The sequence below is a fragment of the Aulonocara stuartgranti genome (genome assembly GCF_965226115.1).
Source record: "Aulonocara stuartgranti genome assembly, chromosome: 17".
Lineage (NCBI taxonomy): Eukaryota > Metazoa > Chordata > Actinopteri > Cichliformes > Cichlidae > Aulonocara > Aulonocara stuartgranti.
The window spans coordinates 9,745,604-9,762,570 of record NC_138953.1 but is presented as its reverse complement, the minus strand read 5'-3'; the positions used below and the strand labels follow the sequence as shown (position 1 = coordinate 9,762,570).

Here is a 16,967-nt window from a genome sequence, read left to right as displayed (position 1 = left end):
TTTTCATTACACTTTCCACCATTATTAATAGAGATTTCCCCTCAGAAAAAGGCTCATGCTGTCATTTATACTTGATGTTATTAAATCCTACACTGCAAAAAATATGCATAAAAACATGGAAAATGTCCTTGCAAATTTCTGATAGTACGTTAGCGGTTTTTTAAATGGAGGTTTCTGTAAATGGTAAATTTGTTGTGTTTATAAATTTATTTATGTATTTATTTTATTGTATGTTCACTTCAAACCAAAAGTCTTTTCCTTACATTAACCAAGAAGTGCTGCTAGCTAAACCTAACCAAATGGTGAATGACAATAGAAGTTACTGGGGAGTCAAAGTCCATTCATTTTCTTCTGTTTGCCCTCATCAGGGTGTTTTGGGGGTGCTGGAGTCTATCCCCACTGCCATAGGGTGATAGGCAGGGTACACCCTGGACAGATCACCAGTCTGTCATTAGGCTAATGTCTAGAGCCGGGAGCCCATTCACACTCATATTCACACCTATAGCCAGTTTAGAATCACCAGTTAACCTCACCCCATATATATCATTGGGAGGAAACCAGAGTTTTCAGAGAGAAACCATGCAGACATGGGGAGAACATGCGAGCTCCACACAGTAAGGCCCCAGCTGCTGGACCTACAGGACCTCCTTGCTTTTACCAAGGGAGTAAAAGTGAAACTCAAAAATGGTAGAAAGCCGCGAGACTGGAGCCGGGTGTGTTTGTGAAACCACAAGCCCACCTGCTTCCTGATGTGGACTCTCTGGGTCCTTTGGAGTGAAACAGCACTGTATGTCATTTTAGGAAGGCTTACTCACGTGGGCCTTTTCAGACAGTAGAAACAAATGACCGAGACGGTCGTTTTAGTCACACAACTCACTGTACATGTAAGAAAAGCTTATAGCATGTTGCTCGTTTATCACAGGACCGCACTACAAAATCAAAGCCTAACAACCTGTCACATGAGCGTGAAATTCGTGAACATAACACAACAAACCAGAGGCATTAATCAACCTCACGGTTACACGAGTGTCATTGCTGCAGCTTTTAATTATGTAACATTGCTTTGTACACACATTCCCTTAATCTTTGTACATGGGTACAAAGACATACCTTGTAATTAGCAGCATCAATTTTCTCATGCACAGAATAGGTTGGATGACAATGGCCGTAATTTCTATTCCAGAATGACTGAAAATAGAAGAATGCTGGTAATGACAAATAAACATTTTATTATTACAAATGTGGTGGAAAGGCTTTTGAAGAAGTGCATTAAAAAAAGGCCAAGATTATAATGTGAGACAAGTCCATTGACAACTGGTTTCAGGTTTTTGGTGACTAAAGACTGCCTGTTTTAAAATCGGGACAACTCTCTGATGGCCACAACTCCAGTTTATACACCATCAATTTGAATACAACAGGACGCCGCATAGTGCTACCTGTTATCTCAAACTCAGGGCTGCTCCTGAGTTTCTTGCTACCTTACCTGCCTGATTATTGGGGTCTTCTTTATTATTGTAGGCTTTTGACCCTACTATACAAAGCGCCTTGAGGTGACTGCTGCTGTGATTTGTCTCTATATAAATAAAGCTGAATTAAACTGAGCCTTTCATGACTAGCTTTGCCATCTTGTCTTGCTTTCTTGAGGATTTTAAATTGACACATATTCCAGCTAGGGGGTTCAATGACTCTCCGTCCATAGACTTTGTTTTACTTAGGGCAGCCTAGAGTTGCACTGACATGCCTCAGTGAAGTCTGTCACAGTGTTACCAAGACTATCAACTGTGCCCATTATTACTAGCTGCGCAGGAGTTATTGCTCTCTAAAGCCATTCAAATAATTCAAATAACACTCAGATACTGATATACTTTAGGTTTACTGTTTTTACTGGTTTGTTAAATGTCAAAATTAATACATTGCCCTACATAAATATTAATAGATTCTTCTGAGTATACGTCTAATTGATAAAGGCCCATAAATTCAGTGCGAAGCAATAAAGTTAAACATAGACACATGCAGTATTTTAAATCATGGTTGTTTGAGTTATTGCTACCAGAGAACGTGCTGAGAGCTTTATAATCATACCAGCAGCTCTTTGCATAGATTACTATCTACATATTTCTACAGAGAATGAATATTATATGGCAACGACTAATGAACACGGCCCTCTTTTCACAGAGGGGAGCGACGGCTGCTGTAATCTCCACTGTTCAATTAGCTGAAGTGACCGGGACGCCACCTACACTTCATTAGCTGGAAGGCGAAGGTATGGAATTAACCTCTTTCTCTCTGTGACTGTTTCTTTCCTTTCTCTGTTTCTCTATATCCCAATTTTCCTCATTCCTTGAGAAATATTGTGAAATATTGTCACAGCACAAGAATGAAACTATTTCAGATTAGCTTCTATCAGTTAAAACACAATTTTCTCTTATTTTACGTTTAAAATAGAAGCTTTTTGGGTATTTACTCAGAAGCAACAGAGAGAAAAGGAAAAGGAGAGTGTGTGTGTGTGTGTGTGTGTGTGTTTGTGTGTGTGTGTGTGTGTGTGTGTGTGTGTGTGTGTGTGTGTGTGTGTGTGTGTGTGTGTGTGTGTGTTTGAATGGGGGGTATAAATCCACAAAGACAATTTAGATTTTCCAGCTTCTCGACCTGTTTTTCCAATTACTTAATGCTATTTAAATACACCAGAGCTGACACACACACACACACACACACACACACACACACACACACACACGTGCACACATTAATGGTCCTAAAATAAGTCATGCAGTAATTGTATTTGATAAATCATAAAGGGAGCCCATCAGAGGAAAGCTAGCTGTAATAAAATGATAAACTAGACAATTATGAAAAAAATCCCCGGCCTTTAATTTCCTAAACACACTCTGGAGAGAGACCGTTTAAGCCGGAGCGATTCGACGAGATGCTCACCACATTATTTCCTCTTGTATCTGACACACTGAATTACGCCAAAGGGCTCTGAAATGTCTGTAGCATTGGCAGAGCACTGCAGATCCATACAGACAGACAGACACCCACACAAAGCTTGTTCACATCTTCTCAGTCGGGTGTTTTCCAGTTTCATATGACATTTGTCCAGCAAAGACCTCAATACAGTATGTAAGCAGCAGTAGTGCCCAGATACTTTATACAGTTTTTATGTTTCAAAAGCAGTCGTTTACAACAGACTACTTCATATTACAAACACAATTTTAGAGCAAGAACATTCAGACGGTCTTTTGTGAGCAAGCACTTGGCAACAGTGAGGAGGAAGAAGTTCCTTTGAACTGGAACTTCTTCCCTGAGCCAGGTTCAGAGAGGGGCAGCCATCTGGCATGAGGGGATTAAAAAAGAGCAAAAGGAAGAAACCATGAAAAACAACATAAACGATGGGAAAGAATAGATAAAAGTTAATTACATTCAAAAGTGCCATAATTCAGATTGTGTAACCTTACTTTAAACTTTAGTTCTAAAAGTGGATGTGTACTCTAAAACAAATATTTAACAAATATTTATTTATATTTTTATGTAAATTTCCCCAATATGACCAATATGGTGTTGTAACATATACAAAAACTTTATGCTGGGTTCAGGTTTCAGTATATTTTCAGCAAAGCAGGGAAAAAATAAAGCAAAAATGGCACTTTCCCCATTGTTTAAAAAGATCTTAAAATGTCTAATTGCTCTTATTGTAACAGTTAATACACTCAAATTCTTTATCTTGACAATAAGAAAAGCCTGAGCTGTTTGACAAAATAGAAAACTTTCTTTTAAGAAGTGTACAGATCACTTTTGTCCTTTGTTTTTTACATCTTGCTACAGACAATAGACTTCATTGTCCGCAGACTACTGTGAATTTATTTTGTCAGAAACGGTAAAATATTTAACAAGAGATTACAAGTACGACATTATGACAAGCATTTTGCAAGCTGACAAAACTTCTGGTGCAGATTAGCTCTGAAAGGTTTGCTGCTAATTTAGCATTAGCTTTTTTTTTTTTTTTTTTTTTAGCTACCTCTTCTTTTAAAAAGGTTTCTAGAAAAACTTGACAAACCCCAGTTTTGTTCGGCGCAGCCCTTCAGTTTCTAATGGCGATGGACTCTAAAATGACTTTATCGTTAACTTATTTAGCTTATGTGCTACATGAAAATGGGCAATTAGCTCTACAGAAAAAAAACTTAAGCTAACCTTACTAGCACACCATACCTGATGGACAGCTACTGGTGAACTGCCAAAATTTCAGGGTGGAGCATTTGGGGAGTGCGAGTATGTGACCATTAATAGATCCGTGGCAGTTTAGTTCCCAGGGCGTACTGCTCTGAGGACATTTCATACCAAACTTAACATTGTGTTCTTCATGCTTCAGGACAAATACGACTACTGATACACCCATAATTTCTGTTCCTCCTGGGAAGTGACCACAGAAAACAATATTTACTACTCTCAACAGTTGCTCTACTTTGTCTGTGGCACTTTAATTTTGTTATGAAATTTTGAGATCCGGTGATATTTGTTTAACCGTTAATGGACAATAATGGACCACTATGACATCTAAAAAAGCTATAGCTAACACGTAATGATTACTGGATTACACTGACACATGGGATTTGTTGAAAGCAACGGCAGAACAGAACATGACAGGACTTATCCTTTAAGTCAGAAGCAACTCTGTAGTAAAGTTCTTTCATGTAAGGTGTTATTATGTTTCTACTTCACATATAATATTCACCATCTGCTTGTAATGTGGTTGGTTGATGAGAGGGTTCCTTGTAGCACAAACTGTGTGTGTATGTGTGTGTCAATGGCTTATGAACAAATGTTGCTCAGGTGAAGTTTAATTATATATAAATACTGTATCTTAGACCCTCACATGATGCCATTTCATTGTCAGGCTATCCAACAGGAGCACAGGGATATTTCTTAGTGGCCCGAGGATATTTTGGACGCCATGAGCAATCAACATGACGAATTCTGACAGACCATCTAGAATCCATGCAACAAGCACCATGTTCTTGCTCTTGGCCCTCAGTTTGATCGCTCTCCCTGCGATATCCATAGCATGAGGGTGCACACAAATTGCTAGGAAGGGATCATGCCATTCAAAAATGTAAAAAGTTTAAAATTCCCTGTCAGAATGTTATAGAGAGAAAAATCAGTATAGGAAGTTACAAAGTATACAGGCATTCGCCAACTACTGTGTGACAAGTGTGCCACAAACTTGAAATGCAGAACATTTGCGTTCAAAGTAAAATCGTGCTGGTTACAGCAGTAAGGCACAACTTTTACTATGAAGGCTCTCCGTTTCCAAATTCTGTTGCATTTTTTAGTATCACTGCTGCTCAAAGAGTAGTTGGCAAGTGTTTGCAGACAAGCTAGCATCTTCCATGTAAACCATGGGCAACTGTGGCAATCTGCTAGCAACCAAATTGATCACAAGAAGGCTTTGTGGCCAGTTTCACCCAGAGGCAGCCAGCAACCTCTCGCCAGCTGGTCGGGAATTGCACATTTTTCCCATTGACAACTGGTTGTTGTCAGCGTGTCTCTGACTGGTCCCTACACCTGTGTAACTCAGGCCTTAGATGGAATTTTGGTTGCTGTACTGTTGTTCTTGTTCTACTCTCTGAGCTAAATAAGGTTCCCATGTCAGTGTCAACATCAGCACTACCAGCACTACTACTAACAATAAATATATATTTATATGTAAAATAAAAGTATTGATTGTTTGACCACAGTAATTAATAAAAGACAGATTTTTTGATATTGTGGATAGTCTACAAAATTAACTGCCCCCTGCTCTTTATTCCTCATTCATTGCCAAATAACTTTATAGAGAAAAGTGTCTGTATATAAGTATATTCAGGATTCCGCGATTCAACATGGCCACTCAAGATAAGGTCACGTATCAGGTTGATGCAACCTTAGCTAAGCACGCTTACAGCAACAAACCCTGTATTGTCACAGGATGACATTAACTCTCTGAGGCACGTTTTTTTTCTTCATGGCTGAATAAAAATCTCATTCCTCGCTGACTTCTGGCTGAGACAGGCATGACGGTGTGAGATCAGCACCACAAAGAGTTAAAAAAAAAATCAGATCTTTTGGGTTCCTCGTGTAAATGCAGACAGACTGTGTAGGTGTGTGTCTGCGAGTGTGTGGCGTAGGTGCTGCTGTGTAAAATAACATGGAAAAGGTGATTTTCCACTATAGTGAGGTTTCCACAGTGAGTTCCCCCAGGCAGCAGCAGAAACATGATTGAATTTTGTGTGTGTTTGTGTGTGTGTGTATGTGTGTGTCTGTGTGTGTGAGAGCGAGAACAGCGGCTTGACTCGACTAAGACGCCTCACCCCTCCGCTGCACCTCCACCACAGTCTAATAGTATTTGAATTCATTAAGTATGAGAAAAATGTTTTTATTATTTTTTACAAATACACGTCATCTTTATTGTTTAACAGTAAGAAACACAAGCTTATCTCCATAATTCCTCAAAAGCAGAATTTCCAGAGCTGTGATTTCTTCATATTACATCACACTGATGATGCTAGACGAGAGAGAGCGAGGAAGAACGAGGCATTATTTTTACACAGTCCGATTTGTTGCTGACAACACGCCACAATCCTGTTTCTCTGTCTCCTTGTAGGTGATGCTGACGGTGTAACATCAGGCGAGTACGAGAGATGGAGAAGATGCTGACGTTTCCCAAAAAACCCCACACAAACACACACGGACACACACATGCAGGCAGACAGTAAATGGGAGTCTTCTGTCAGGAGTGTGAGTCATTCCCCAGTGTAGAAAACTGAATTAAAGTGAATCAGGCTGAACTGAAATGACCTGAGCTGAAAAGAAGGCTTCAGCTGGACAGCTCTCTGAAGGTGCTGAGGGAAAAAAATTAGATGACAAATAATTTGGAAATAATGCAGATGGCACACTGTGGTTTCTCGAGGGGGCCTCGCTAGATTTCCTGTTCGGCATTCACTTATTTCCTTTTTTCATTTTCATGTTTACATTACGTTCTATAACACTTATTAAACTGTACGTCTCCGGACTCTCAGCATTTGTGTCCTATCTGTTTTTGTATTTGAGCTTGTGCCATAACCATCAAAAGTGTACATTAGTGTACTGTGACATTTCCTTTTTTGTCTGTGTGCCAACAGTCTGTTCATTATTGTGGAATTAAATATTAGACACAGAATTAGATTTTTAAAAATAAATCTAGAGGCTATTTTCAGCTAGCTGGTGCCGTTTCATTTCAAATCGTTTGTTTTTCTTTTTAACCACAACTGCACAAAATTAGTCTTGCTTAATATTTTGTAATGATGGCAAATTATTGTTTTCCATCTGAGCTTCACACTTGATTCGATTAAAGATAACCGGTACAGCAGATCTGGTCTCTAAGCAACTCCAGATTCAGTGACCTTTGCATTTTGAGTTTAACTGAGACATGACAAGAAAAAAAAACAAGTATGTGTTCAGTGTGATCGTGCCAGTCATAAGTTACTTCATCATAAGACCTGGGCAGCTGATTTTGATGTGGTTTAAATGTGGGTTTAATCACAAACTCTTCTTTTTTTATTGTACTTTCTTGTTCTTGAAGCTTGCGCTCCACTGTTTAAAAGATAAAACAAAAATAAAAACATTGTGAAAGACTCCTAATGTATTAGTGTTTCATTTATATGTATATGGCGTGTAAAAACATATACACTAATACATCCAAGCAAGTGTTGTGAATTCAGACACTAAATCACTGCACACTAGTACAGAGGGACAGTAGCTTCTGGCTATCTCCTGCACTGAGTGTAAATGATCGCATAGCTGTGGTTATAAGTCACAGTCATACATGCTGCTGATGGAAGCTGACACCCAGGGTGTGTGTGTATGTGTGTGTGTGTGTGTGTGTGTGTGTGTGTGTGTGTGTGTGTGTGTGTGTGTGTGTGTGTGTGTGTGTGTGAGAGAGAGACAGAGAGACAGTCATTTTAGACTCATCGTGTCACTTCCTTTCCCTTCTGTGCATTCTCTCTTTCCTGCTCATCCTCGATGCCTCGGGTGATGAAACTGACTCTGTTACATCAGAACAAATGACTCCTACCCCCACCTATCGTCCTGCCTGGTCCACACACACACACACACACACACACACACACATACACACGTATTTGTTCTCTCTTTAGACCCACATTAGTGTGTTTAACCTTATTGATAAGGTTTTGCCCATTGATACAAATCAGGATGATCCATCACTGATGCCTCTGTTTAAGGGGCGGAGAGGAGTTGATAGTGATGGATGGCAGACCAATCAGTAAACACAGTGATCTGAAGAGCACTGACACACACACACACACACACACACACACACACACACACACACACACACACACACACCACACACACACACACACACACACACACCACACACACACACACACACACACACAGTGCCACAAACATAGTGACAATGGCTTTAGTTTCACAAAACCCTTTGATTAACAATGTGTTTTCTTATATGACAAGGCAGTAATATTTATAGAGAATTACACTGGTGCACAAGAATCAAAAGGAAGTAGCAAAATGTCAGAAATATAAAATTCCCATTAAGGAAAACCAGCCAATAATCAAATAGGTCTCAGAGACTACTGTAAACTTCTGTTTTTAATGTTTATATAGTTGGAGGACATGGAAACCTGATGACCAGTGAAGTGAGAGCAAACCAGACTGATTGTATGAAAGTAGCTGTTTGATAAATAACAGCCGAAGTCGAGTCGATTTTGATCATAAATCCCCAATTTTAGCCTTACAGTGCACACGTGGACATGAACAACGTCAGTGTAACAACGTCAGTGTAACAACGTCAGTGTAACAACGTCAGTGTAACAATGACATTTCCACATTTTTGTGTGTGGAGTTATTATCAAAAGCATGCCATGATTTATACTTGCAGCCTTCTCGGAATAAAAGGAGCAAATTAAGACAAATAGAAACTCTTACTCCTGCTATCAATCAAAATTCTAATTTGAATTCAGTTTTGAATTTCTAATGCAAATTATTCATATTAAGCAAAATAAAAGTTCATTAAAAATATCTCTGTTAAACATTTTATGGGCAATACCTTCATTAGAGGACTAGAAACAATCATTTCTGATCAGTTTTTATTTTTATTGCACTGTTTTTGCTTTTAATTCAGTTTAGTTTCAATCTTGGTTTTAATTCAGTTCAATTTTATTTATATAGCTCCAAATCACAACAACAGTCACCTCAAGGCGGTTTCTCTTGTGAGGTACAAACTCTACAATAATAGGTCCTAATTAATTATTATTTTATGGAGAAGGGATTTAGGAAAATCAGTACAGGTGTTACAATAAAGACACAGAACGTTCTGAAAGCAGTTGACTCGCAGTCATCTAAAGTGTCGATAAACTTTTCTATGTATTTTAATTAAACTTTTATCAAATCAAAACACTGTATTTTTACTTTATTTGAATTAGTTTTGCAAGTTCACAAAATTGTTTCAATTAGTTTTCAAAAATCTAGCTTTTATTCTTATTTAAGTTGTAACTGAAATGTTTGGGTTTTTTTGTTTTTCACATCTAAATTTAGTTTCAGTTAACTATAATAACCTTGGTGTCTACTGTTATGCATTAACCCCCATAAATCTCATATTAATGCACTGATGGTTTTGCATAAAGTAAGCATCTAAGTGTTAACAATAGAAGAGCTAAAGGACCAAAAGTTGAACATTTGCTTTTGACCTTTGTAGCTGGCCTGATGGGATAATCTGGTGTGTGTGAGTGTTTGTTGGAGAGTGTGTTTGCTGGTTTCCAGAGCATCCTTTGTGATGCTGGAATTAACTCTGACTTGTCACGTGCATGCGGCTGCTGACCTCCGGCCCCATTCAGGAACCATCCCCTGTGTGTGTGTGTCTGTGTGTGCGCGCGTGTGTTTTGTCAGAGGTAAAGATCAAGCTCAAACACAAGCAAAAATCATTGTTCCTGATGGAAAAAAACTACAAATGCACTAGCAGAAACTAGCTTACTGTGGCTTTCACCTGCTTTGGGTGGATGACTTTGATAAAACCTCAAATAAAAAATATAAATGGTCTTTATTTATATCTAGATCTATGCAAAAAGCACATTTTCTTATTCAACTTTAGCCTGCATGAGGCTCTCCTATTGGACGAATACTGCCTAAATGGATGGGAAAAGGACTGGTTGTTACACAGTGTTTTTTTACTTGTGCAATCAATGTACTTTGCACCACACCTCATTCGCCCATTCATACAATAACTTATTTTCTACATCTAAGAGCTTTCTATCTGTCATTCACACTCCAATGAACACACCCAAGGATACTTTGGCATGCAGAAAGAAGCTGCCTGGGATTGAACCAAAAACTCTGTGATTATCTCTACCTCCTAAGCCACAGCCACTTTGTGATTTTGTGAGGTTGTAAGACAAGTTGCAGTGTAACGATGCTGAACAATGAATGAAGGGTGCGCTTTATCGTCCACATGCAGCATTGTTTGTTTTTAGTGTTGTTGTTTTTTTTCGATCTTCAGCCTTTAATGTCACTGTAGTTACATATTTAGAGCTTCCCCAAGAGTTCTCCAAGTTTGTCCCGTAAAACACTTTCTCACTTTTTCCATTTCAATGAGAATATATTTATGGTTTTTTTTTTTCATTTTCATTCGATAGAAGAAAAAAAAACGAGTCGATGAGCCTGTATTTGCTTTCATCCTTGATTTCAGCTCCTTGCAACTCCTCCGCTCTTCTCTCTTGTTACTGAAGAGTGACATGATTGCTGAAGCCTGATAATGTCATGAAAATACAGCGTTTACTGCAGTACATGACAGTGAAATTCAACATCTCTGACTTGCTCTGCAACAGTCAAGTGCAATTGCAGCAGTGACAGTAACTAACTTAGTAACTTCACATAACTTGTGAAGACTGTATCCATTTCTTAGTCACATATCTGTCCAAAAGGCTTGTTTTTCAAGAAATACATGGAAGGTTTGATTTCTTTGTGAGTGTAACCGCTCTCTCTTGTCTCTCCAATATCGTCATAGATCCAGAATGACACTTTAAAAGTATTTTACTTGAGACACAAACAAAAAAGTGGCAGTTTCAGCCATAATGGCCTTGCGTTATATTTAAACGTTCAAAAATCAAGTGTGAAATCCAGACAGAGAGGCCACATTCCAACGCTTGATCACTTCATTTTTGGTATATTCTGAAAAAAAAATCTTAACAAAGAATTTGAGGCTTCAGACCACAAATCCGTAAAGTCTCACAATATAAACGGCAATGCAGACATATCTGTTGAGTAAAACTTTATAGAGCAATTATTTCTACATCTTTTAAAAAAAATGTCTTGAAAGGTCTTAACAGCAGCATTGTATCAGGTCTGCAGATGACAAACATCTTATTGAGTACAGCTAGCTATTAATACAGAGGCCTGGAACTGCAAATTTACGTTCCCATTTAGCAGATTGAGGTGGGGATTGCATCAGGAGGACATTTGGCACAAAATTCTGCTGATTAAAACATGCAGAGCTGCATCACCTGCTGTGATGAAAAAGGCAGAACTCGAAAAGCAGTGTCTTCATTTAGCGGCCTTTAAGTTTTTCTACCTTTTCTTTGACCTTTCATTCGTTCCCTTGAGCCACTTGCTGTATGTGGAACAGATTAGATAACCTAACATAACATAGAAAACATTTCTCCTGTACAATCAAAACTTGAAGTGAAAATTTTTACCTGCATCCCACATACAATGCCACAACTTTGTTGCCCTTGTGTTTTTCTTTGATGCTGCACAAGGTGTCTGGTAAACTGTCAGGAACAGATGCCACAGCTGTGGAATGTGACTCTGTGAGTTTTTGGACTTGTGAACAAAGATACTGAAGGTTAGTGCTTCTGAAACAATTTCCCCAAGCTAAATTCTTCAGCAGCCATTTGTCCTGATGTGTGACCTTCGAATGAATTTGGTTCAGCACGACTACATGTGGCAGAACCGAGATAAAAAAAAAACAAAAAAAACAATGACTGGATGATTAAATCAATGAATCAACCAATCATATTACCACCGATTGAATCAAAACACAAAATGAGTGACTTAATTTCAACTGATATGTCACCTTTTGTCCTGTCTCCCCCCCCACCCCTGCATATATACAGTGGGGCAAAAAAGTATTTAGTCAGCCACCGATTGTGCAAGTTCCCCCACTTAAAATGATGACAGAGGTCAGTAATTTGCACCAGAGGTACACTTCAACTGTGAGAGACAGAATGTGAAAAAAAAATCCATGAATTCACATGGTAGGATTTGTAAAGAATTTATTCGTAAATCAGGGTGGAAAATAAGTATTTGGTCACCTCAAACAAGGAAAGTCTCTGGCTCTCACAGACCTGTAACGTCTTCTGTAAGAAGCTTTTCTGTCCCCCACTCGTTACCTGTATGAATGGCACCTGTTTGAACTCATCATCTGTATAAAAGACACCTGTCCACAGCCTCAAACAGTCAGACTCCAAACTCCGCCATGGCCAAGACCAAAGAGCTTTCGAAGGACACCAGGAAAAGTATTGTAGACCTGCACCAGACTGGGAAGAGTGAATCTACAATAGGCAAGCAGCTTGGTGTGAAAAAATCAACTGTGGGAGCAATCATCAGAAAATGGAAGACATACAAGACCACTGATAATCTCCCTCGATCTGGGGCTCCACGCAAGATCTCATCCCGTGGGGTCAAAATGATCATGAGAACGGTGAGCAAAGATCCCAGAACCACACGGGGGGACCCGGTGAATGACCTGCAGAGAGCTGGGACCAAAGTAACAAAGGTCACCATCAGTAACACACTACAACGGCAGGGAATCAAATCCCGCAGTGCCAGACGTGTTCCGCTGCTGAAGCCAGTGCATGTCCAGGCCCGTCTGAAGTTTGCCAGAGAGCACATGGATGATACAGCAGAGGATTGGGAGAATGTCATGTGGTCAGATGAAACCAAAGTAGAACTTTTTGGTATAAACTCCACTCGTCGTGTTTGGAGGAAGAAGAATACTGAGTTGCATCCCAAGAACACCATACTGTGAAGCATGGGGGTGGAAACATCATGCTATGGGGCTGTTTTTCTGCCAAGGGGACAGGACGACTGATCCATGTTAAGGACAGAATGAATGGGGCCATGTATCGTGAGATTTTGAGCCAAAACCTCCTTCCATCAGTGACAACTTTGAAGATGAAACGAGGCTGGGTCTTCCAACATGACAATGATCCAAAACACACCGCCCGGGCAACAAAGGAGTGGCTCCGTAAGAAGCATTTGAAAGTCCTGGAGTGGCCTAGCCAGTCTCCAGACCTCAACCCCATAGAAAATCTGTGGCGGGAGTTGAAAGTCCGTGTTGCTCGGCGACAGCCCCAAAACATCACTGCTCTCGAGAAGATCTGCATGGAGGAATGGGCCAAAATACCAGCTACTGTGTGTGCAAACCTGGTAAAGACCTATAGTAAACGTTTGACCTCTGTAACATAACCTTTGTTGGCAATAACAAAGTATTGAGTTGTATTTTTGTTATTGACCAAATACTTATTTTCCACCCTGATTTACGAATAAATTCTTTACAAATCCTACCATGTGGATTCATGGATTTTTTTTTCACATTCTGTCTCTCACAGTTGAAGTGTACCTCTGGTGCAAATTACTGACCTCTGTCATCATTTTAAGTGGGGGAACTTGCACAATCGGTGGCTGACTAAATACTTTTTTGCCCCACTGTATAAGTAAGCTCCTAGCTTTGAGTGACTTTCTGCAGTTTCAAGTGTAGTCCCTAAAGCTAATTTTCATCACCATACTTTGAATTTTTGACTCAACTAAAGTCAAGGTTTACACGATTTCTCGTCTGCTCCTTATAAACAGAAAGTTTGAACCACAGGTGGGTGAAGCTGCTGTGCCTGTGATGGTTATATTAAGGATACCGCAGTCGGGGATCGGGCTTTTCAAGCGGTGCCACCAAGATTGAGGATTTCTCTTTCGCTGTCTTTCCATGGTACAGACTCCACTGACTCATTCAAACAGCAAGTGAAGACATTTTTCATCCAAATTGTTGCTAAATAACTTAGTATTGTATGTTATAGCCTATTATGTTGTAGATATGATATACTTCTATTTCTTGTGTTTTATTGTGAAAGAACTCTTTTTGTTGCAAAAAGCTCACCTAATCAGAAGGGAAACCACACTGCTAAAAAAAATTAAATAAACATTTTTTAATCAAAGCAGAGCATCAAGTCAATTAAACTTCTGTGGTATTGATCTGATCAACTAAGTAGCAAAGGGGGTTGTTAGTCAGTTTCAGCTGCTTTGCTGTTGATGAACAGGTGCACAAGAGGGCCAACAACGAGACAACCCCCAAAACAGGAGTGTTTGTTTCCACTAGTTTTGCATTTGGCCCGGGTCGACTTCACTACCGGTAGCATAAGGCGATACTTGGATCATACAGAGGTTGCACAGGTAGCTCCTGTTCCAGGAAGACACATTAATACAGGCCATTGCCACAAGGTTTACTGTCTCAGTACAGTTTCAATAGCATGGAGGAGATTCCAGGACTCAAGTTACTCTGGGAGAGCTGGACAGGGCCGTAGAATGTCTTTTACTCAATAACGGTACACGTATGTACTCCTTAGTGCAAGGAGCAACAGGATGAGAACTGCCAGAGCTACAACATGACCTCCAGCAAGAGGCTGGTGTGAGAGAGCTATGACCAAACAAAGACTTCACGAGGGTGGTCTGAAGACCCACTGTCCTCCAAGGGGCCATAGAATACCAGACTGGGCAGGTCCACCTCTGGTGCCCTGTGCTTTTCACACATGAAAGCAGGTTCACCCTAATAACGTGACAGACATAAAAGTGTGTGTTGATGCCATGGAGAATGTTATGCTGCCTGTAAGGCATCTCCACAGAGGGACGCACAGTGCTCTACAGGCTACGCAATGGCACCCTGATTGCCATTAGGTATCAGGATGAACTCTTTGAACCCATTGCCAGATCCAAAGCTAATGCACTAGGTCCTGCTGGTGATACCACTGCCATAGCACTGAGAGTTACTGGTATGTGGGCACCGGTCGTCCCCACATACACCTCAGGAACATCGTGCACCTCAGACTGTCCAGGACTTCAGTGATATCCTGATTGAGATCTGGCAAGTGAGATCTCCTACGACACCCTCCTTTGTCTCATTAGGAGATGCGGGATGTTGTCAGGCATGAATACAAGCATGTGGGGGACAATCAAACTCCTGAGTACCATTTTGAGTTGCTGCAAGGATTTTTTTGTTAATGTGTTCCTACACATTACACAGTCCATGACAGTATGGATATCCAGCATTATTTTTTTCCTACTGAGATCTGACAAATTTTCAAAGTGTCACTTAAATTTTTTTTTGAGCAGTGTACATAGCTCTCTCATTTGAGGTGTAATTGCGTGATAATATGAAGATTGTGAAAGACTTTGATACAAGATTATTTCAAAAGTGATTCAACTGACAGTTAATTTGGGTTTGGTCTAAAAACACAGTCACGACTGTGTGTGTTTACAAAAGAAAACAAGTTATGTATGTTGCTAGGAAACAAGATGTGAACTGCAGCGTCCCATGTCAAACATTTTGTGTGCTTTAAGTGAAATACGTTTTTCAGCAAAGGTTTTGCACCATTATAAACTCTAGCCTTTGCATATCAGAGGAATAGCTAAAATATGATATGTTTTTAGAGACTTTCATAATGAAGTGCTGCCATTTTTTGTTTCAAGAAAATTGTCTGTGAATCATCAACGTCTCAATCTAGTGACAGAGAAACTATAATGCAGAGTAGTTGACATGCATTTACTCTAAGCACGCTAATGTCTCAGGCCTGCCAGATCACACTTATAAGAAAAACAAACAGAAGGTATATCCTGTCAATTATGGTGTCAAAGAGTTGTATTACAGTGGGTTGGCTCAGAGCTAGCTGGCTCAGAGATATGTCATGTGAACACACACACATACACACATATACTGTAATTGAAATCCTACCTCTTAACACTGTGAAATGCCCTTAAGCTCTCTGGAATATACTCTTCATCTCATCCCCCTCCACCTCTCTCACACACACACACACACACACACACACACACACACACACACACACACACACAGTAGAACGAAACAGAGCAAACTGGTTTAACACTATTGGAGTTCAGACATATTCAGTAAGAAGACATCCGTCTTACCAGTGCTTCACCTTTCTGTCTATCTGGCCCAAGATTATAAAATTGATTTCACCCTTTGAAGGAGACCTCAGGTAATTATCTGTTTGGAGGAAGAAGACAGGCAGGGACATAGACAGGTTACAATGATGTAAAAAAAAAAAAAAAAAAAAGGAAGAAAAACAAACACTAATGTATTATTATGGAAGCCCATTTCCGCCACTAAAAAAACAAACAAAACAAAAAAAACAGGTATCCATAACTCTCAAAATTTCGAGTTAATAACTCAAATTTTCGAGTTAGCTCTGCCAATCAGTAATCTATGTGAATGAGGTCACTTTCTTGTTACCCGGAAGCATATGGCGCAGAGTAACACGCACTCAAAACCATATCGCAACAAACTGGCGCTTTCGCGAGTACGTTTGCTGATAGTAACGCCATGTGATTCAGCTAATAACACAAGGATTTCATCATTTTTGAAGCCACGCTGAAAATACTCAGCAATCTGTGCATTCATGACTGTATGTAATACTGCTAGCTTAGCTGTAGCATTTGTACCTGAGGGCTTCAGCTTCCGGGTAATAAGGAAATTATGTCATTCACGTAGATTACTGATTGGCAGTGCTAACTCGAAATTTCTAGCTAATAAGTCAAAATTTCGAGAAAATAACTAAAATAATTTCGAGCTATGGATCCTTTTTTTTTCTAAGTGGCGGAAATGGGCTTCTATTTATTATAGGTAATAT

At 39.6% G+C, this 16,967-nt stretch overlaps 1 protein-coding gene across 11 annotated transcripts in view; it reads left to right on the top strand.

The window, feature by feature from the left end:
• The window catches only part of LOC309692457 (uncharacterized protein), a 185,512-nt gene extending 177,873 nt beyond the window's left edge, over positions 1 to 7,639 (top strand). For all 11 annotated transcript variants that reach the window (XR_014272314.1, XR_014272315.1, XM_082510990.1 and 8 more), the window contains 2 exons: positions 2,176 to 2,263; positions 6,638 to 7,639. Coding sequence is in view for 1 of the 11 variants with exons in the window: in XM_082510992.1 (XP_082367118.1) it covers positions 2,176 to 2,219 (44 nt within the window). In the remaining 10 variants the exon portion in view is untranslated. The remainder of the gene's footprint in view (positions 1 to 2,175; positions 2,264 to 6,637) is intronic.
• Positions 7,640 to 16,967: the final 9,328 nt, after the last annotated feature.